General features: G+C 45.4%; 1 protein-coding gene across 3 annotated transcripts in view; it reads right to left on the bottom strand.

Annotated features, from left to right (window-relative positions):
- The window catches only part of LOC101030889 (uncharacterized), a 59,238-nt gene that overhangs the window by 25,587 nt on the left and 12,326 nt on the right, over nucleotides 1–21,325 (bottom strand). For 2 of the 3 annotated variants that reach the window (XM_074386566.1, XM_074386567.1), the window contains 2 exons: nucleotides 13,306–13,432; nucleotides 10,920–11,015 (listed from right to left, as the gene is read on the bottom strand). In XM_074386566.1, the coding sequence (XP_074242667.1) occupies nucleotides 10,920–11,015; nucleotides 13,306–13,432 (223 nt within the window). Of the gene's footprint in view, nucleotides 1–10,919; nucleotides 11,016–13,305; nucleotides 13,433–14,378; nucleotides 14,794–21,325 lie in introns of those variants that run through there. The other variant, XM_010347886.2, reaches the window with a different exon arrangement.

Below are 21,325 nucleotides of genomic sequence, written 5' to 3'. Positions count from 1 at the left end.
CTGAAGGAAATCCAATATTAAAGAATAAAAGAACATTAGTGATGTCAACACAGAACAAACAAAATCACCACTTTAGCAGAAGAATGAAGGTGAAAACTGTCTCTGATACCTACTGCATTTTTTACATCTCTCAAATCCAGGCTTGTAATTTCTTTCCTAATTCTTGGACTCTTGACATTTTAAAAGGAAACCCAGAAGGAAAAGCAAGGGCAGGGGACAAAGAATCTGTAATGGAGGCTGTTCCTCACTCTTTCAAATGAGGGGGAGTGTGCAGACTAGTAATTACAATGTGTGTGATAAATACGCTCTGACAGAGGCAGTCTTGTGGGGCACTATGACAATGCAGGGAAGGTAAACTTAACATGGCCCAGATGAGAGACAGAGAGGGATCAGTAGATCTCTTGGATCACAGCACCAAAAAAAGGTGCTATGTCAGCTTTCTTTAAAAAGGAGAGTAGGGGCCGGGCGCGGTGGCTCAAGCCTGTAATCCCAGCACTTTGGGAGGCCGAGGCGGGTGGATCACGAGGTCGAGAGTTCGAGACCATCCTGGTCGACATGGTGAAACCCCGTCTCTACTAAAAATACAAAAAACTAGCTGGGCGTGGTGGCGCGTGCCTGTAATCCCAGCTACTCAGGAGGCTGAGGCAGGAGAATTGCCTGAGCCCAGGAGGCGGAGGTTGCGGTGAGCCGAGATCGCGCCATTGCACTCCAGCCTGGGTAACAAGAGCGACACTCCGTCTCAAAAAAAAAAAAAAAAAAGAAAGAAAAAGGAGAGTAGGGCAGGGCATGGTGGCTCACGGCTGTAATCCCAGCACTTTGGGAGGCCAAGGTGGGTGTTTGAGGTCAGGAGTTTGAGACTTGCCTGACCAGCATGGTGAAACCCCGTCTCTACTAAAAAATACAAACATTAGCTGGGTGTGGTGGCACACACCTGTAATCCCAGCTACTCAGGAGGCTGAGGGAGGAGAATTGCTTGAACCCAGGGGGCGGAGGTTGCAGTGAGCCGAGATAGTGCCACTGCACTCCAGCCTGGGCAACAGAGTGAGACTCTGTCTCAAAAAAAAAAAACAAGAAAGGCCGGGCGCGGTGGCTCAAGCCTGTAATCCCAGCACTTTGGGAGGTCTCGACCAGGGAGATCGAGACCAACCTGGTCAACATGGTGAAACCCCGTCTCTACTAAAAATACAAAAAATTAGCTGGACATGGTGGCACATGCCTGTAATCCCAGCCACTCAGGAGGCTGAGGCAGGAGAATTGCCTGAACCCAGGAGGCGGAGGCTGTGGTGAGCCGAGATCACGCCATTGCACTCCAGCCTGGGTAACAAGAGCAAACTCCATCTCAAAAACAAAAAACAAAAAAAATAACAAGAAAAACAAATGCAGAGTAGGAGTTCTCAGAGTAATTAGGAGGGAAACTTCAGCAGATGAAAACAGAATGTACAAGGGTTGAGAGTCTTGAGAGAATGCTGATTGCCGAATAATGTGAATGGGATGAGACAATGATGGAGTTGAAGATGGAAAGGCAGACAGGCGAAACAGATTCTCAGGATTCTCACTTGTGTAAAAGTGAGGAGGGTGGAGGGTGAGAAGCAGCTGGATGAACATAATGAGTTCACCGTGTCTGAATAAAGATTAAGCAAACATACAGAAAATAGGTAAGATCTACATGAAGAAAGTTATAAAACTTAACACATTAAAGAAAATCTATATGAAAAGAGATTAATGAATATAAAGGTGTCAATTCTTCCTAAAGTCCCAATAGGGTTTTTCATAGATATTGATAAGCTGACTATGGATGGTAATCAGTCAGCTGATATGGAGACCAGGATAACTCTGAAGAATAAAGCAGGGGACTTACCCTATTAGGAATTAATACTATGATGAAATTATATGCATTCAGGCAGTGTGATTAGGCACAGATTTAAGACAAACGGTGAAAGGGAAAAATGAAATAGAGAACTCAGAAATGTATATATGTAACTTTGATATATGATAGAAGCAGCAGAGACGGCCACCGGGAAAAGGAGGAGCCATTCAATAAATGGATCTAGAAAAATTATTTGCCACATAAGAAAAAATGAAATAATATTCTTACCTCATACCACATACAGAATTACCTCCGGACTGATTAAGATTTAACTGTCGCGGCTGGGCGCGGTGGCTCAAGCCTGTAATCCCAGCACTTTGGGAGGCCAAGGTGGGTGGATCACGAGGTCAAGAGATCGAGACCATCCTGGTCAACACGGTGAAACCCTGTCTCTACTAAAAATACAAAAAATTAGCTGGGCATGGTGGCGCGTGCCTGTAGTCCCAGCTACTCAGGAGGCTGAGGCAGGAGAATTGCTTGAACCCAGGAGGCGGAGGTTGCGGTGAGCCGAGATCGCGCCATTGCACTCCAGCCTGGGTAACAAGAGTGAAACTCCATCTCAAAAAAAAAAAAAAAAAAAAAAAAGATTTAACTGTCAGAAGCCAAACATTAAAAACATTTAGTATATAATAAAAATGAATATCTTTTGAAAAAGATTTCCTAAACAAGATATAAAGCATTAATAAATGAAAAGAGTAGTTAATTTGACTATAGTAAATATGATAAAGAAAAAAGCAAACAAAAATGGTAATATTAGTATCAGATAGCTAACTACAGACCAAAGAAAATGACATGACACAAAGAGGGGCATCACAAGACGAAGAGAAGACTATGGGACCATGAAGACAAAATAATCCTAAATCTGAAAATGCCAAACACCAGAGCCTCAAAATACATGATCCAAAAACAGTTGAAAGGAGAAATAAATGCACAATTATGGTTGGGAACTTCACTCTACCCAAAAATGAAAAATGAACATACTATGCACTGATATTTCACAGGAGATATACATTGACCAATCAACATAAGAAGTGTTCAACTTTCTTGGTAATGGGGGAAAAACAAATCAGGACCGTAATGAGACATGCCATTTTATACTCACTAGGCTGAAAAAACTAAAGAACCTAACAATATAAGTATTAAAGACGATGTTGTTTTATGAAATTGTTCCGATAAGACGAGGGAAGTGAAATGTGTACAACCATTTTAGGAAACAACAGAGCATCATCTAGTAAAATTCTCCTTTCGCTTAGGTTGTAATTCAGAAATGCCAGTCCAAGGAAGTTACTAAGAGAAACTCCTACACATGAGCCTCAGGACACATATATATGAATTTATGGAAGCACTGTTTGTGAGAACAAAAAACTATAAGCAAACATTTTCAAGCTCTCTCTGAAAATGGATAAATACCTTGTGTTATATTCACGCAACTGACTAGCAGGAAGAAAATGAGTGAACTATAGCTATATGCATCAGGAATGTTGGCAACTTACTGCTGAATAAAGAGTGAAACCTCAGAAGACAATATAAACCATAATACACTTTTTATAATGGTCAAAAAAAAAAGCAAAATATATACACGAAAATACTATGTAACAATCTTTTTTTTTTTTTTGAGGTTTATCAGTTTTTTTTTTTTTTTCTTTTTTTTTTTGAGACAGAGTTTCGCTCTTGTTACCCAGGCTGGAGTGCAATGGCGCGATCCCGGCTCACCGCAACCTCCGCCTCCTGGGTTCAGGCAATTCTCCTGCCTCAGCCTCCTGAGTAGCTGGGATTACAGGCACGTGCCACCATGCCCAGCTAGTTTTTTGTATTTTTAGTAGAGACGGGGTTTCACCATGTTGACCAGGTTGGTCTCGATCTCTCGACCTTGTGATCCACCCGCCTCGGCCTCCCAAAGTGCTGGGATTACAGGCTTGAGCCACCGCGCCCGGCCGAGGTTTATCAGTTTTAAATGGCATTATAAAAAGATATGTAGGCCGGGCGCGGTGGCTCAAGCCTGTAATCCCAGCACTTTGGGAGGCCGAGGTGGGTGGATCACGAGGTCAAGAGATCGAGACCATCTTGGTCAACATGGTGAAACCTCGTCTCTACTAAAAATACAAAAAATTAGCTGGGCATGGTGGCGTGTGCCTGTAATCCCAGCTACTCAGGAGGCTGAGGCAGGAGAATTGCCTGAACCCGGGAGGCGGAGGTTGCGGTGAGCCGAGATCGCGCCATTGCACTCCAGCCTGGGTAACAAGAGCGAAACTCCGTCTCAAAAAAAAAAAAAAAAAAAAAAAGATATGTCGATATGTTAAATTTATTTTTCTGACTTTATTGGGATAAAACATAAAATTTACCATTTTAAGATGAAACAATCTTAAAAAGTAGCAGAAGACAAAGCTAAGGGGGACAAATATTTAAAATTTTTTAAATTACCAAAACTGACAAGCAAAAACAGACTATATGAATAGCCTATATTTATGGAAAAAAACCTGAATTTTCCTACGGAATAAGCAATGGAATAACAAATCTTAAATAAAGTGGCTATGTATGCAAGGGAGGCAGCATAGGAAAGGGAAAGGAAAGAAACACATCAACAGATGTAGGAAGCAGGAAATGTTCTTGTACTTGGTGAAAGGTTTGTAGGTGTTCATTACAATCTTTTTAAAGGAGGATGAAGGAATATACTAATCAAATCCAATGAAAGAAAACAAAAAACCAGGACATGTATTGACTAATGATGACAATGTGTCATAAATCACTATTTACAATTTTTCTAATTCGGCACACCTAGGGAATATTATAAAAGTCACAGTGGGGCTGGGAGTGGTGGCTCATGCTTGTAATCTCAGCACTTTGGAAGGCCAAGCCAGGCAGATCACTGAAGGTTGGGAGATCGAGACAAGCCCAGCCAACATGGTGAAACCCTGTCTCTACTAAAAATACAAAAATCAGCCAGGCATAGTGACGCATGCCTGCAATCCAAGCTACCCAGGAGGCTGAGGCAGGAGAATTCCTTGAATCCGGGAGGCAGTGGTTGCAGCAGGCCAAGATCAAACTACTGCCCTCCAGCCTGGACAACAGAGCAAGTTTCCACCTCAAAATTAAAAAAAAAAAAAAGAGCCGGGCGCGGTGGCTCAAGCCTGTAATCCCAGCACTTTGGGAGGCCGAGGCGGGTGGATCACGAGGTCGAGAGATCGAGACCATCCTGGTCAACATGGTGAAACCCCGTCTCTACTAAAAGGTGCAAAAAAAAAAAAAAATAGCTGGGCATGGTGGCGTGTGCCTGTAATCCCAGCTACTTAGGAGGCTGAGGCAGGAGAATTGCCTGAGCCCAGGAGGCGGAGGTTGCGGTGAGCCGAGATCGCGCCATTGCACTCCAGCCTGGGTAACAAGAGCGAAACTCCATCTCAAAACAACAACAACAACAACAACAACAACAAAAAAGTCCTGCAGAGGATCATAGTTAACTTCATGGTCTCTGAAGACAAATACCTCAGTGTGAAATTCTATCAATACTCCACACTACTTCTGTGGCCTTTATTGCCCTTTCTTTGAAAGGACTGTGGTAAGGATGAAGTAAAACAGCACATATACAGTGCTTTGTAATGCACCAGGAACCAAGTTGGCAAACAATGTATTAGCTATCGAGTCTACAGTATGAGACCTACCCGACTTGTGTTGAAGTTGACAGTATAAACATAAATGAATACACCCAGGGGAAGTATAAATAGAAAGGTCTGTGAGATGCCTGTTAAAGCCAATGTTGAAGAAATGATCAGAGTGAAAAGACAAGTGAAGGTCATCAGAAGAGGGAAAAAGAAAACAAGGCAAAATCCTATAAAAGATTAAGTATGATAATGTGGAAAGAGTTTCTGCTGAGTTGCGACACAGAAAAGCATCATGGTTAAGAGCTGGGTACAGAGCCAGAATACTTGGGTTCCAATTCCACTTCTGTCCAGGAGCAGTGGCTAACACCTGTAATCCCAGCACTTTGGGAGGCCGAAGTAGGTGGATCACTTGATGCCAGGAGTTTGAGACAAGACTAGCCAACATGGTGAAACCCCATCTCTACTAGAAATACAAATATTAGCTGGGCATGGTGGCGTGCGCCTGTAATCCCAGCTACCTGGGAGTCCAAGGGAGGAGAATCGCTTGAAACTGGGAGGCAGAAGTTGCGGTGAGCCAAGATGGCACCACTGCACTCCAGCCTGGATGACAAAGCAAGACTGTTTCAAAACAACAACAACAACAACAACAAAACGACAGATTCTACCTCTGCCAAGCTAGATGTCCTTGGCAAATTAGATTTTTGTTATCGACTGAAAGTTTGTGTTTCCTTAAAAGGGAGGACTGTTATAAAAGTAATTAAGGAGGGCCGGGCGCGGTGGCTCAAGCCTGTAATCCCAGCACTTTGGGAGGCCGAGGCGGGTGGATCACGAGGTCGAGAGACCGAGACCATCCTGGTCGGCATGGTGAAACCCCGTCTCTACTAAAAAAACAAAAAAAAAAATTAGCTGGGCATGGTGGCGCATGCCTGTAATCCCAGCTACTCAGGAGGCTGAGGCAGGAGAATTGCCTGAACCCAGGAGGCAGAGGTTGCAGTGAGCCGAGATCGCGTCATTGCACTCCAGCCTGGGTAACAAGAGCAAAAAACTCCGTCTCAAAAAAAAAAAAAAAAAAGTAATTAAGGTGCAGCGAGGTCATAAGGATAGGGCTGGCCGGGCGCGGTGGCTCAAGCCTGTAATCCCAGCACTTTGGGAGGCCGAGGCGGGTGGATCACGAGGTCAAGAGATCGAGACCAACGTGGTCAACATGGTGAAACCCCGTCTGTACTAAAAATACAAAAAATTAGCTGGGCATGGTGATGCGTGCCTGTAATCCCAGCTACTCAGGAGGCTGAGGCAGGAGAATTGCCTGAACCCAGGAGGCGGAGGTTGCGGTGAGCCGAGATCGCGCCATTGCACTCCAGCCTGGGTAACAAGAGCGAAACTCTGTCTCAAAAAAAATAAAAATAAATAAATAAATAAATAAATAAATAAATAAAAGGATAGGGCTGAGAACTGTCAGGATTGGCACCCTTCCAAGAGACACCAGAGAGCTTCCACTGTGTGTGAAGGCACGGAAGGAAGGCCATGTGAGCACAAAGTGAGAAGGCAGCCATCTGCAGTCTGGGAAGACGACCCTTACCAGAACCCAGCCATGCTGGTACCCTGAACTTGGACTTGCAGCCTCTAGACCTGACAGAAAATACATTTCTGCTGTATAAGTCTATAGTATTTTATTACAGCAGCCAGAGCAGACTAACACACTTTTCTAAGATTCACTTTTCTCTTCTGAAAGGCTGGGATACTCTCAGTTCCTGCCTACAAGTTGTTAGGAGAAAAAGCATGTAAAATGTTCCTTTGTGGCCAGGTACGGTGGCTCACACCTGTAATCCCAGCACTTTGGGAGGCTGAGGTGGGCAGATCACTTGAGGCCAGGAGTTAGCAGCCTGGCCAACATAGCAAAACCTCTTCTCTACTAAAAACACAGGTTCAGCCAGGTGTAGTGGTGTGTACCTGTAATCCCAGTTACTCAGGAGGCTGAGGCACAAAAATCACTTGAACCCAGGAAGTAGAGGCTGCAGTGAGCCGAGATTGTGCCACTGCATACTAGCCTGGGAGACAAAGTGAAACCCTATCTCAAAGAGTAAAGGGAAAGACAACAACTGCTCAAGTGTATGTGGAACAATGAAGACTTTCATATGTGGCTGGTAGAAACATGAAATGGTACAGTTACTCTGAAACTGGTGGTTTCGATTAAAGCTAATCATGTGCCCACACATGATCTGGCCAGTCCACTTACATGTATATTCCCAGCAGAAATGTGGGTTTATATCCAACAAAAAATACAATCAAGAATAGTCGAGGCCGGGCATGGTGGCTCAAGCCTGTAATCCCAGCACTTTGGGAGGCCGAGGCGGGTGGATCACGAGGTCAAGAGATCGAGACCATCCTGGTCAACATGGTGAAACCCCGTCTCTACTAAAAATACAAAAAAATTAGCTGGGCATGGTGGCGCGTGCCTGTAATCCCAGCTACTCCGGAGGCTGAGGCAGGAGAATTGCCTGAACCCAGGAGGCGGAGGTTGCGGTGAGCCGAGATCGCGCCATTGCACTCCAGCCTGGGTAACAAGAGTGAAACTCAGTCTCAAAAAAAAAAAAAAAAAAAAAAAGAATAGTCGAAAGACTAGTCTTCATAATATTCCAAAAATGGAGACCAAGTCAAATATCTGTCAATAGGAAAATGGGTATATGTAGTCTATTCATTCAATTATGGTAATAAACTAACTCCAATTATATGCGGCCACATGAATGAATCTGAGTCATAAAGATTATGAAAAGAACTCAGAGCAGAGTATGTACTGGGGGGTTCTATTTACATGCCTTAAAAACCAGTGTATGGTGATAGAGTCTAAACACTGGCTACTTTTGTAGAAGAGGATATTGACAAGGAATGAGCACAAGGAGCCTGTTAGGTGGTAAAAACACTGTATTTCTTGACCTGTGAGGTAGTTTCTCTGATTTGCACATATATAAAATTTTATAGAAATGAACCTTTATGATTTTTACACTTACGTGTAAATTGTACCCCAGTACAAAAATAAGGGAAAAAATAAATAAAGGAAGGTCTTGTGTAGATGTCTCTTCCAAGAATGAGAAGACTCCTCCGACAAGCTTGGTTGTTCAGGTGAAACAAAGTCAACAATATTTAGATGCTGCTGGAGAGGTAAGAGCATTAAAAAAAAAAGTTTCCCCAAGTATCAGAAACATCATTATTTATTTTAATGATGAGAGGGGATGAAAATAGAGAAGAGGTAGGAAATAAATGAAGAAGCATGTTCCCTGATGCAGCAGAGAGATTCATGTATGGCTTCTCATGATCCTCAAGTCATGGTGTTCGCACCCTTTTACAGTCCCCTCATTTGAGTGTTGGCAGAACCTTGATTTGCTTCTAAAGAATAGAATATGGCAAAGATGATGGAATGTACATGATAAAATAAACGTAATTTTCTAAGACTGTAGCATCTGTCTTGCTGGAGTCCCATACAGTAGCTTGATTTGAAAAAGTGAGCTGACTGTGATGATGAGCTATTACCTGCCTATGACAGGCTTGAGAGGACCCAGCTAAGCTTTGCCTGGACTCCCAATCTACAGGTGGGAGATAATAAATGAGTGGTTTTCGGCTACAGTGTTTGTGGTGATATTGTTACATTTTAATAGCAGCAGATGGCTAGTACACCTGAGAAGGCAGAAGGTGTGATCTAGATTCTATTGGAGAAATCAGTCATGGCCAGGAAGAAAACTCTTCCACCTAAGTGAGAAGGAAGCTGCAGGGATGAGTCAGATGCACATGAATCAGTAAAGTCCAAAGAGCAAGAAAATCAAGGGTGTAGCCTTTATTCATAAAGTAGGTTAGATGCTCTGACACCAGTGGCAAGGCGGGTGGTGATACATGGAACATGTAAGTGGATGCAGATATTATACACAGGGCTGACCAGAGGCAGAGGATACATGTGGGGAAAACAGGGAGGAATCTGTTAGCATTATGCAGGCAAGAGATGATAATCACTTGGCCTAGAGTACTAATGCTGGAGCTGATGGAACTGGTGAAGGTGATGGATTCAGGAGACATGAGTGACATAAAAGGGTCAAGATTCAGGGATGGTTGGATATTGGGTATTAGGGAGATGGAGGTGTTGAGGGGTTGCCCACATTTGTTTTTAGCTTTCTCCACTCACTGTAAGGGCCATTAGCTGAAAATGGGAAGATTATGCGATCCTTTTGAGGCATGAGTGTGAGGTGCTTCTAAGACATTCAAGTGAAGATGTGGAATTGGGGAGAGGAGTGAAAGCTGGCTGAGCAGGCAAGAAGGACGCTAGAGGGGCGAAAAGGTGAGTCTGCAATGTCACAAATCCACCTGCTTGATGGCTTTGGCTTCCCTTGGCAGCCCAGTTGTGGGACTGACAAAAGCAATTGTCACTTTGAGGTTTCATAAGACAGGAACACCAGAAAACAACAGGAATAGGAAGTGCTTCTGCGCGTCTGATACACAAATGAAAGGATGGATGGATGGATCAATAAATGACGGGTTGGAGAAGGTGAAAAACGGTGGGATGCAGAGTGTAATTTGAAACAGTAATCTGCAGGAAAAGAAAGGACTGTCTTCTGAGTGCAGAAGAACGTCTGAGCTATCACTATTCCTTATGATTAACACTACATGAATATTACTAATAGGTAACTTCCACTGAGCCACTCTGGGTCAGGCAGTGTACTAGGCAGTCTCCTGTTATGCAATCACATTCCTAAACAACCCAATCATGCAAACTATCATCACTACCTTTCAAACGTAGGCTAAGTTTATCAGATAAGTATGTGTTCACTATACCCAAAGGCTCTTCTCCTTGGGCATAAAAAAGCTAAACCACATTTCCCAGCCTAATACAACATGTAGCCTAATACACAGTTCTTGTCAATAAAATGTGAATGGAAGTGATGTGTGTGTGTAAGTGGAAATGTCTACTGCCCTTCTCTCCCATTCCTCTTGGCCAGGGCAACCTTAAAGCTGCATACTGACAACAGAATGCTCCTGATTCCTAAATAAGTACAGGGTACAGAGCTTTCCTGCTGACCCACGCTGGACTATGGCATGGATGAAAAAAACCAAACCAAACAAAACTTAATCTTTCAGTCACCAGGATTTTTGAGTTTATTTTTCAGAGAAGGTAATTAACTCAGCCTAACTTATATACCAAAGGCACAGTGACATCACACAACTTCTCTAGAGTCATGAGGCTAGTGAGTGGCCAACCATTAAAGCCTAGAGTCTGTCTCCTCCTAATATATTCCAACCTGAATAAAGGCAAACAGTGTGTGACAGCAGTGGGAAGATGGGGGACCATGGGGTCAAGGGCTCCATGACTGCCCAAGACCACAATAAAGCTGCCCATGGCATTACAGACACAGTGATGCCCAGGTGGTCTGCAGGCTGCCCTGATACCCACTGCCAGACTGTCAGTCACCAACCTGCACAGGTGCTTTCAGAGAGGCCTCTTTTCACTGTCCACGGTTCCTGCCCATGTTCCAGCAGGTAGATCAGCTCTGGTTTGGGAACAGGATGCCCTGTACATGAAGAAATAAATACAGTATGGTAAATAGGTAAAGACAGAAAATTCTGAGGTGTAAAGGAGATACATACTTTAACACACTGCAGTGAAACCCCAGAAAGGGCCCTCCTATACCTCACCAAAAGTATTTTCTAATTAACCTAAGTCAGTAGGATTCAACCACCCTGTGCATCAAAATGACCTAGCAACACCCAGTTCCAAAAACAGAACAAATTAAACCAAATCTCTGAGCAGAAGGATTGAGTACTGTTAGTTTTTAAAGTTCCCCAGGTGATTTTGGTGCCCACGATGGTTGAAAAACACAGGACTAAATCGCCTGATGAATGGCATCTACTGATCATCAGTTGTGTGTGGCAGGCCAGGGATCGAAGCCGAACATGGAGGCCTGCTGCCCTGCAGGGGTACTGGCCAGGACCCTAGGCCAAGGAGAGAAAGCAGACAGAGTGAATGGGGTTGGCACTGACCAAACCAGGAGCCAGCAGCACCTCAGGGCTTCTCATTAGCTGAAGTAATAAATTATTTTCAGGGTGAAACTGGCATGAGGTGGTCTTCTTCCACATGCGGTCACACACATTTTGCCAACTGTGAAGGCTAAAAGACAGAAGCCTCTGGAGAGAAGTCAATGACTGAGGCGCCGGGACCCAGAAGCATCAACTGGAAAATCTTGTCCCGGCATGCATCCAGCTGTCACTTTGCAAATGTTCACCGTAGGATTACACACACTAAAATGCCACATGCACACCCAGCAAACGTTCTCCCATTGGTGCTGAGCTGGGTAATGAGCAGTGTTAAAGGGGAATCAGGCCTGCCTCCTCCCATAGGGACATGGCTCGTGTTGGTCCCTCCTCCTGGAATGCTGTTCCCCATACATCTCCTTTTGACTGCTAATCACAGTTGTCATAAAAGAACACCGTGTTTACTTCTTTAATGACTGATTCCTTGTGAGGACGCAGGGCTGGGAGAGCCCTGTCGAACGTAACCATCTGAACACCCGGAAGAAGCCAGACCTTGGGCCTCCATTAATTCCTACTCAGACCAACTTCTGGTTCCTACTTAGACCAACTTCTGGGAAAACTGTCCATTAAAGGTTTAGGTGGGAGAGCATTTGGTATTTATTCATATGTTAAATATAACAAACACATGTGGAACACTTGCTATGTTTCCAGTTCTACTCTAAGCACTTTACAAATATTAGTTAACTTGCTGTGACAGGTTACTATAAAAATGGCAAAATCAGGCTGTGCACCGTGGCACAAGCCTGTAATTCCAGCACTTTGGCAGGCCGAGGTGGGTGGATCAGAATGTCAGGAGATTCAGACCATCCTGGCTAACAAGGTGAAACCCATCTCTACTAAAAATACAAAAAATTAGCTGGGTGTGGTGGTACATGCCTGTAGTCCCAACTACTCAGGAGGCTGAGGCATAAGAATTGCTTCAGTCTGGGAGGTGGAGGTTGCAGTGAGCCGAGATTGCACCACTCTGCATTCTATCTAGCCTGGGTGACAGCGAGAATCTGTCTCAAAAAAATAAAAAGGCAAAATCAAAATGATATTAGGTCCCAGCAAGTTCATGCTGCCTGCTCAAGGCTGGGAGTTTGAGGCTACTCTTTCTACTGAGGAAGAAATTAGCCAACAGCTACAGGAGTGTTAGACTCAGCTCTAAGCCAACACTCAACATTCAAGAGACAGGAAAGAGAAAAGAAAAAAAGAACAGCTTTCTTAGCATATATCCATGCCATTTGATAATGTGTCTAAGCTGCCTCTATATAATCATCTCCTGTAGCAGCAGAGGAGCAAGGCATAGGCCGTAGGAAATAAGGGTTAACTGTACAGGTGCCAGGGGCCAAAGAAACCTTTCAGCGGAGACTGTTACTTAGAAAGATACCAGCAGTACTGGTAACAAACACCTTCTTAGTGCCTGTGTCAATCACCCCGTGCTTGCAGAACCTTCCATTATTCACAGGTCCTGCTAATTGGGCTGTGAGGACATCTGACTCAACTAAGCTGGGCCAATTACCTCTTATGGAAATCTGGGATAAGGATGTCAGACTGAGGTCAGCTGTGCTAGACACCGGGATAAAAGTGTTGAGAAGGACTATGTTCTTTACACAATAATCTCTGATGGACACACAGGGAAACCCAGCAAGAGGAGGTCAGACCACAATGTGCTGAGGCTGCAGGGATCAGAGAAAGTTGGGTCCTGAGGCTTCTGGACTAGCCATGCCTAGAAAGGATGAATTCAAAGAGGCTGTGGGTCCCCTACATGGGAGGGTAATGAGGTCTTACCGAGTGAGATCAGGAGCCTGCAGGTCTCCAGCATCACCTCCTGGTACAGGGTCCTCTGAGCCAGGTCCAGGTGCCCCCATTCTTCTCCAGTGAAGGTCACAACCACGTCTTCAAATGATACTAATGCCTGGGAAGCCAAACAGAGGTGACAGGTGGCTGTGGAGCTATTAGATGAAATTAGAGCCCATTTCTTGGTTATCAGCAAAGGGTCCAGAGACCCTGAACCACTGAGCATCTCCTGAGAACCACTGAGCTCTGTGGAGGCAGATGGTGCCTTTGACAGAATATAAGGACGTGGGAGAGAAAAGCCTCCTATTTTGGAAGCCACTGGAAAATGATACAAGACAATGATAATCTTTCTACTCAAAAATGCCAAAAATGCTGCTCCCGCCTCACCTCTTGCCCTCTAGGCTCTCATTCCCTCTCCTAGCTTTTGGTAGAGCCAGACTCGCCCTGGAGTGATACCCTAAAACAATAGCAGGATCTGGCGAGTCCTTCCCCAAAAACGGCACCCAGAGTGATGCTCTCCGAGCACTGAAGGATAGGACTCACGTCAGTCACAAGGGTACCCGCTCCAGTTCCCTCAATAGAGAAAATTACTGAGACTCGCATTTTAGATCCGAGGGAATAGAGATCGAGGGCAGCCAAGCGACAGCTCAAGGTTAGAGCCAGAAACAGGGACTTCTTAAAACCCCAGTCCTGGATTCAGGCCCCTGGGCTGAAGTGATTAGCCCTGCCCCCTCACCCCATCCTCTTTTGGGATCTCCAGATCCTAAGGCAGGCGTCCCCAAACTTTTTACACAGGGGGCCAGTTCACTGTCCCTCAGACCGTTGGAGGGCCGCCGCATACTGTGCTCCTCTCACTGACCACCAATGAAAGAGGTGCCCCTTCCTGAAGTGCGGCGGGGGGCCGGATAAATGGCCTCAGGGGGCCGCATGCGTAGTTTGGGGACGCCTGTCCTAGGGCATCAAAACGAGGAAGCGCAGAGTCCCAGGATTCCCCCGTATTACAGCGGATGGGACGGTGCGGGCGGTGACCTGAGCTCGCGCGGGCTGCAGAACCCTCCACTCACCAACGCGGGCGCCGCCATGAGCCCAGGGGGCGGAGTGAGGCCTTGAGAGGAGGGCAGGAAGCCGGTCCGCCGGCCGACCCCTGGCTCCGGCTCTGGGCTGCGAGGGACATCAGTCCCTGCCGCCGTGTAAAATGCGTATAAGGTTCGCCGCGCCGCCTCCGCGCGCCGTGGAGACACAGCGCTGGCACCGAGGCCCCAGGAAGCGTTTTGCAGACACTTGTGGGGATGGGATCGCGGCTGACATAAAAGTTTATGAGTCCTATCCTTCTCACTGTCCGTCTCTACTCGGCCTGGAAAAGTGGCGCTTGTCCGGCGTCCTAGCCAGTGTAGTGTCGGTAACGACTGCAGCCACGACCGAACGTGGTCTGCAGACTCGACGCCGGAAGTCCCGCCCACGCCTCTACGGCAAACGCCCCTCTGCACCTTTCGTCTACGGCCTGGCGCCGGCTTCCGTCCCTTGTAGCACTGCCTTCTGGGTAATGTAGTTTGACGGAATCCGGGTGGTACCTGGAGCGCACTTTCTGTCCTCGGTGAACCTGCTTCCCAAGGTTCCCAAGAGAGGGAGTGGCTTATCTTCCTCTTAAAGGAGAGGCACACAGATTTCCGTGGAAATGACCTGAGGCAATCACCCACTCTCAAAGGTCGCTACCAAGTGACCCACACCTTGACTTTCCTCCCTCTGTACCCCTGCACCAGCACTTCATCTCTCTGAGCCTTGAGATGGAGATTCCTAAGAAACGTGATGGTAATTACTTAATATTGATAATATTAAAATTTCCCCTATCAGTAATTTTCAGATGACATCAGCATTACCTGGGAATTTGTTACAAATGCAAGTTGTCAGTCCCCACTCCAGATCCCACTGAGACAGGAGCATGTACTCTGGGGGTGGGGCCTTGAATTCTGCTTAAGATGTCCAGGAAAAGTGGATGCTCCAAACATTTGAGAACTGGACTCTTTAAATTTCAGTAAATAAATGAGACAAAGCCACTTGTTTGGTGGGAAGTAACTAAGAACTGCTTAGCACTGGGCCTGGAACATACCGACAAGAACATAAAAGCTGTTGCTGTTATTATTAATATTCTGTATTATTGGCAACATAATCACAATACACTGCTGGGGGAGGGACTGAGATACTTCTTTGCAGACTCTGATATTTGTCAAAACACAAAATAAGTTGACTGATTCAATAGGAGCCTCAGAATAGTGTTTAAATTTTTACATAATACTTTGCCCCATTTGGTGTTGCCACGGAAATGTAAACCGACATGGCACACTGGTGGGTGTGTCTCATGGAAGGCTGCTTCCACTTCATCCCTGTTTTAGCTAGTCCTCAATTTGGTCTAATGTCTCACCCTACCTCTGGAGTTGAGTCTCGCCTCCTACCTCAAAACCGTAAAAGCATTATGAGGAAATTGTCAGGCCCAAGGATGAGGTGAAGAATTCTTATACATGATACCGAAGCACAAAGGGGACAAAAACCTGATCAATTTAAAAAACATTTGCTCTGGATAAATATAAAATGACACATTGTTCAGCCTTTAAAAAAGGGGAAATCCTGCCATGTGAAACAATATGGATGAACCCAGGGGGCATTATGCTAATTTAAACGACCCAGTCACAGAAGATCAAATACTGTATGATCCCACTTATATGCGGTATCTTAAACAGTCAAGCTCATAGAGGCAGAGAGCAGAATGGTGGGTTCCAGGTCTGGGAGGAGAACTGGGGAGATATTGAACAGGTACAAAGTTGCAGTATGCAAGGTGAATACTTTCTAGAGATCTACTGAAGGGTCTCAATCATGGGTCTTAGTTTCCACATTAAGAAATCAGAAAAAGAAAAGAAACAAAAGGATTCAGAAAAAGGATGTACTAAAAATCAAAATAGAAATCAATGAAACAAGCAGAAAACACTTACAGAAAATCAATGAAACTAGAAGCTTGAGATCAATGAAATTGATAAACCTAGCAAAGTTTTGTCAAGAAATAGAAAACAGCTGGGCACGGTGACTCAAGCCTGTAATCCCAGCACTTTGGGAGGCCGAGGCGGGTGGATCACGAGGTCGAGAGATCGAGACCATCCTGGTCAACATGGTGAAACCTCGTCTCTACTAAAAATTTTTTAAAAATTAGCTGGGCATAGTGGTGCGTGCCTATAATCCCAGCTACTCGGGAGGCTGAGGCAGGACAATCGCCTGAACCCAGGAAGCGCAGGTTGCGGTGAGCCGAGATCGCGCCATTGCACTCCAGCCTGGGTAACAAGAGCGAAACTCCGTCTCAAAAAAAAAAAAAAGAGGATGGTTAAAGGGCTGTATGGATCCCAAGCCCCCAGGGAGGTCACAACAAGAGGCTTCCCACTTCCCAAAGAGGTCCCCAACTGATCTGTGGAGTTCAGGGTCTCCCACCTGCCCAGCTCCTGGTCACCTGCCTGGACAGGAACTTTAGGAGAGGTGTCTCTTTATCACACAATAATCTTGCTCATTTTCCATCAGGTAGCTCAGTTCTGATTTGGGAAGAAGACACCCTGATCATGGAGAAATAGGACAGCAATATTTGGATAAAGATAAAAATGAAGCTCTATATTCAGTCTGGTGTTCAAGACAAGAGCAGGAGCCCAGAATGAGGCTGCTCCCTTCCATGCAAAGAAAATGTTGACCTGTAAACTGTAAATCAAACCAAGAGCTCAAGAAACATCCCTGGGGCAAGAGTCTATAGAGGGTCATGATCACCATCTATGTAACGTTTATTCCTCGCAATCTCCATCCTACAGAATCCAACACTGTTCAGGGGCAAGCCCTTCCCCCTTTACAGCCATGGGACCCTGAGAAAGAGACATTTCATACCAGCAGTTATTTTATAATTAACTTAAGTCAGTGTGTCTCAACTTTTCTGAACAAAAGAACCACCTGGGGATGCCCTGACTATGGGCCAAATGTAACAAAATTCTGGGATGAAGCCTGGACATGAGGAGTTCTAAAAGTTCTCCAGGTGCTCAGGGAGGAATAAAAAGCATGGATCTAAATTGACTGATGCCCGACTTTCTGCTCTGTTTTTTTTTTCTTTTCTTTTTTTTTTTTTTTTCCAGAAAATGTTGGGTGGCTGGGTGTGGTGGCTCATGCCTGTAATCCAAGCACTTTGGAGGCTAAGGCGGGCAGATCACCTGAGGTTGGGAGTTCAAGACCAGCCTGACCAACATGGTGAAACATCGTCTTTAAAAAAGAAAAGAAAAGAAAATGTTGGGTGTTCTGCTATTTTGGACCTATGATTTTTGAGGGTGCAAGTGAGGTAAAGGGAATCTGTATAAACCAAGGAACAACTGCATCAAGAATCTCAAGATAAAAATTAATCCTTGTGCTATCAATCTCACAAACAAGATATCAAGTGAAAAACCCTGGACAAAAAGCAGTGCACACCACATGAATCCATGCATGTGACCTTCAAAAAGAGGCCAATCCAATGCATAGGGATGGAAGTCAGCACAGTGATGTTAAGGGCCTGAACTGTATTTCTATCAGAGTCTTCTCTAGTAGGGCTGAATATCAATAGGTCATCCACATATTGTAGGAGGAATTCAATAGTTAATTGTAGTTCCCTTAATTCTTTTGCCAATGCATTCCCAAAGAGATGGGGACCGTCCCTAAAACCTTAGGGGAGGACAGTCCAGGTAAACTGAGATGTAGCAGGAATGTGTGGATCCGTCCATTCAAATGCAAAAATATATGGAAGTCCAGGTGTAAAGGTATACAAAAGAAAACAACCTATGAGTCGAATACCGTGAACCAATTAACATCTTCAGGAACTTGGGTCAATATTGTATAAGGATTAGCAACTATTGGGACCACTGCCTTATTAACTGCTCTATCCCTATTGCTGTAAACTCCTTAAGAGTTGGCTCATTGCCGGGCGCGGTGGCTCAAGCCTGTAATCCCAGCACTTTGGGAGGCCGAGGCGGGTGGATCACAAGGTCGAGAGATCGAGACCATCCTGGTCAACATGGTGAAACCCCGTCTCTACTAAAAATAGAAAAAATTAGCTGGGCATGGTGGCGTGTGCCTGTAATCCCAGCTACTCAGGAGGCTGAGGCAGGAGAATTGCCTGAACCCAGGAGGCGGAGGTTGCGGTGAGCCGAGATCGCGCCATTGCACTCCAGCCTGGGTAACAAGAGCAAAACTCCGTCTCAAAAAAAAAAAAAAAAAAAAAAGAGTTGGCTCATTGGAATTTGAGGTCCCATTTCTTCCTTTTGTAGCTTCCTCCTAATGTCAGGGGCAGACTGAGCAATAAAATACACACCCAGGAGAGCTCACCCCTTCAAAGAGTCTTCATTAGTATATTTCTGAAAGCTTCAACTAGGCAGCCCTGAAACAGAGTGGAATTTTCATCTTTCCCTTGAGTTGCTTCTGAGTTATTTCCCCTGAGTTATTTGAGACGGCATCTTGCTCTGTCACCCAGGCTGGAGTGCAGCGGCACAATCTTGGCTCATTGCAACCTCCGCCTCCCAGGTTCAAGCGATTCTCCTGCCTCAGCCTCCCAAATAGCTGAGACTACAGGCATCTGCTACCACGCCCAATCTCATGCTGAAATTTGATCCCAGTGTTGGAGGTGGGGGACTAATGGGAGGTGTTTGAGTCAAGCGAGCTGATCCTCAGGAAGGGCTTAGCGCTGTCCTTATGGTGATGAATCACTTCTCCCTAGGTGAGTTCCTGCCAGAGTTCCCAGAGAGCTGATTGTTAAAAAAAAGCCTGGCACCTCCCCACTCTCTCTTTTCCTTCTGCTCTTGCCAAGTGATCTCTGCACTCCAGCTCCCCTTTGCTTTCTACCATGAGTGGAAGCAGTTTGAAGCCCTCACCAAAAGCCAAGCAGATACAGGTGCCATGCTTCTTGTTCAACCTGCAAAGCTGTGAACCAAATAAACGTCTTTTCTTTATAAATTGCTCAGCCTCGAGTATTCCTTTATAGCAACACAAATGGATTAAGGCAGCTAGGGTAATGTCATTGGAGACCATGGTGAGCTCCTAGCCCAGGGCAACATCACCTGGGATGTGGAACTAGGGTATCCCTTTTAAAGAGAATATCCACTCGAGTTGATATGTGTATTTTTTTTTTTTTTTTTTTTTGAGACAGAGTTTCACTCTTGTTACCCAGGCTGGAGTGCAATGGCGCGATCTCGGCTCACCGCAACCTCCGCCTCCTGGGTTCAGGCAATTCTCCTGCCTCAGCCTCCTGAGTAGCTGGGATTACAGGCACGTGCCACCATGCCCAGCTAATTTTTGTATTTTTAGTAGAGACGGGGTTTCACCATGTTGACCAGGTCGGTCTCGATCTCTCGACCTTGTGATCCACCCACCTCGGCCTCCCAAAGTGCTGGGATTACAGGCTTGAGCCACCGCGCCCAGCCTCATGTGTATTGTTTTAATGGCTCTATGGTACTAGAATGAAGCTGAGAGGTGGGAGCTTCAGCATCATCCCATACGCAGGACCTTTAACTTGGCCAATTATTGTGGGCCTTTTGCCTCATTTGTTGGTTTGACTGGTGATGGAAAAACTGGCAAGATCTTTGGATGGTAGGGCTTCTATTAGCCAAATGCAAGCATATGGGCCTCAACATATATCATCTGGTTGGAACAATGGCTGATTTGAAGGGTTTGGGTCCCTGAACTGCAGATCTAATGAAAGCAGATGAGTAATTGCCTGGTCCCTGGAACAATCTATGATTAATAGATCGTGAGAAAATATGCACCCTTGATCTGGCCTACAGCACTTATGGGATGAGGGAAGACTGAACATTTATTAAGATAGATTAGGACCTTGGCCGGGCGCGGTGGCTCAAGCTTGTAATCCCAGCACTTTGGGAGGCCGAGGCGGGTGGATCACGAGGTCGAGAGATCGAGACCATCCTGGTCAACATGGTGAAACCCCGTCTCTACTAAAAATACAAAACATTAGCTGGGCATGGTGGCACGTGCCTGTAATCCCAGCTACTCAGGAGGCTGAGGCAGGAGAATTGCCTGAACCCAGGAGGCGGAGGTTGCAGTGAGCTGAGATCGCGCCATTGCACTCCAGCCTGGGTAACAAGAGTGAAACTCCGTCTCAAAAAAAAAAAAAAAAAAAGATAGATTAGGACCTCCAGCAACATAGAGACCCATTTAGGGGTCCACTCGCTAGACCGGAATTTGAAAAGAAATGGAGGAGACCTCAATTAAACTAGCTATCTGAGCTAGGCACAATTCCATTGGGAGGCTGGGAGCCTGAGGTGGGAGGTTCACTTGAAACCGGGAGATAAGCCTGGGCAATGTAATGGGACCCTGTCTCTATAAATAAATAAATAAAATAGAGTAAATTGACTATCTGGCATCTATCAGGAACATGAAAGTTCTGTTGGATAGCTTTACCAAGAACCCAGAATTGTGTATTCTGGGAAATGAAATGTATGCCTTGGTTATTATCAGTCATATCTAACTCTGAAGGAAATAAGGAGTTATTTGGCCTTGTATTGTGGCCATAGATGTAGAGACATGTGTGATTTACATTTATGCTTTAGGTATCTGTGAGGCAGGAGATTCCTAGAGTTTTTTACTCTGAAGTGGACAACTCTGAGGGAATGGCCCAAAAGTTTGCAATAAATGTGAAGATGGGGTCGTTTGTTGACCAGGTCATCCAGTGTTAAGATGACTGCCTGAAGTTTGACCAATTGTGTTGACTCTTGGTGATATCCTAAGAGAGGCAACGTAAGCCGGGCGCGGTGGCTCAAGCCTGTAATCCCAGCACTTTGGGAGGCTGAGGCGGGTGGATCACGAGGTCGAGAGATCGAGACCATCCTGGTCAACATGGTGAAACCCCGTCTCTGCTAAAAATACAAAAAAAATTAGCTGGGCATGGTGGTGCGTGCCTGTAATCCCAGATACTCAGGAGGCTGAAGCAGGAGAATTGCTTGAACCCAGGAGGTGG

The sequence above is a fragment of the Saimiri boliviensis genome, chromosome 14 (genome assembly GCF_048565385.1).
Source record: "Saimiri boliviensis isolate mSaiBol1 chromosome 14, mSaiBol1.pri, whole genome shotgun sequence".
In the NCBI taxonomy this organism is placed as follows: Eukaryota; Metazoa; Chordata; class Mammalia; order Primates; family Cebidae; genus Saimiri; species Saimiri boliviensis.
Note: the sequence above shows the minus strand (reverse complement) of the source record. Positions and strands in the feature narration are given on the sequence as shown.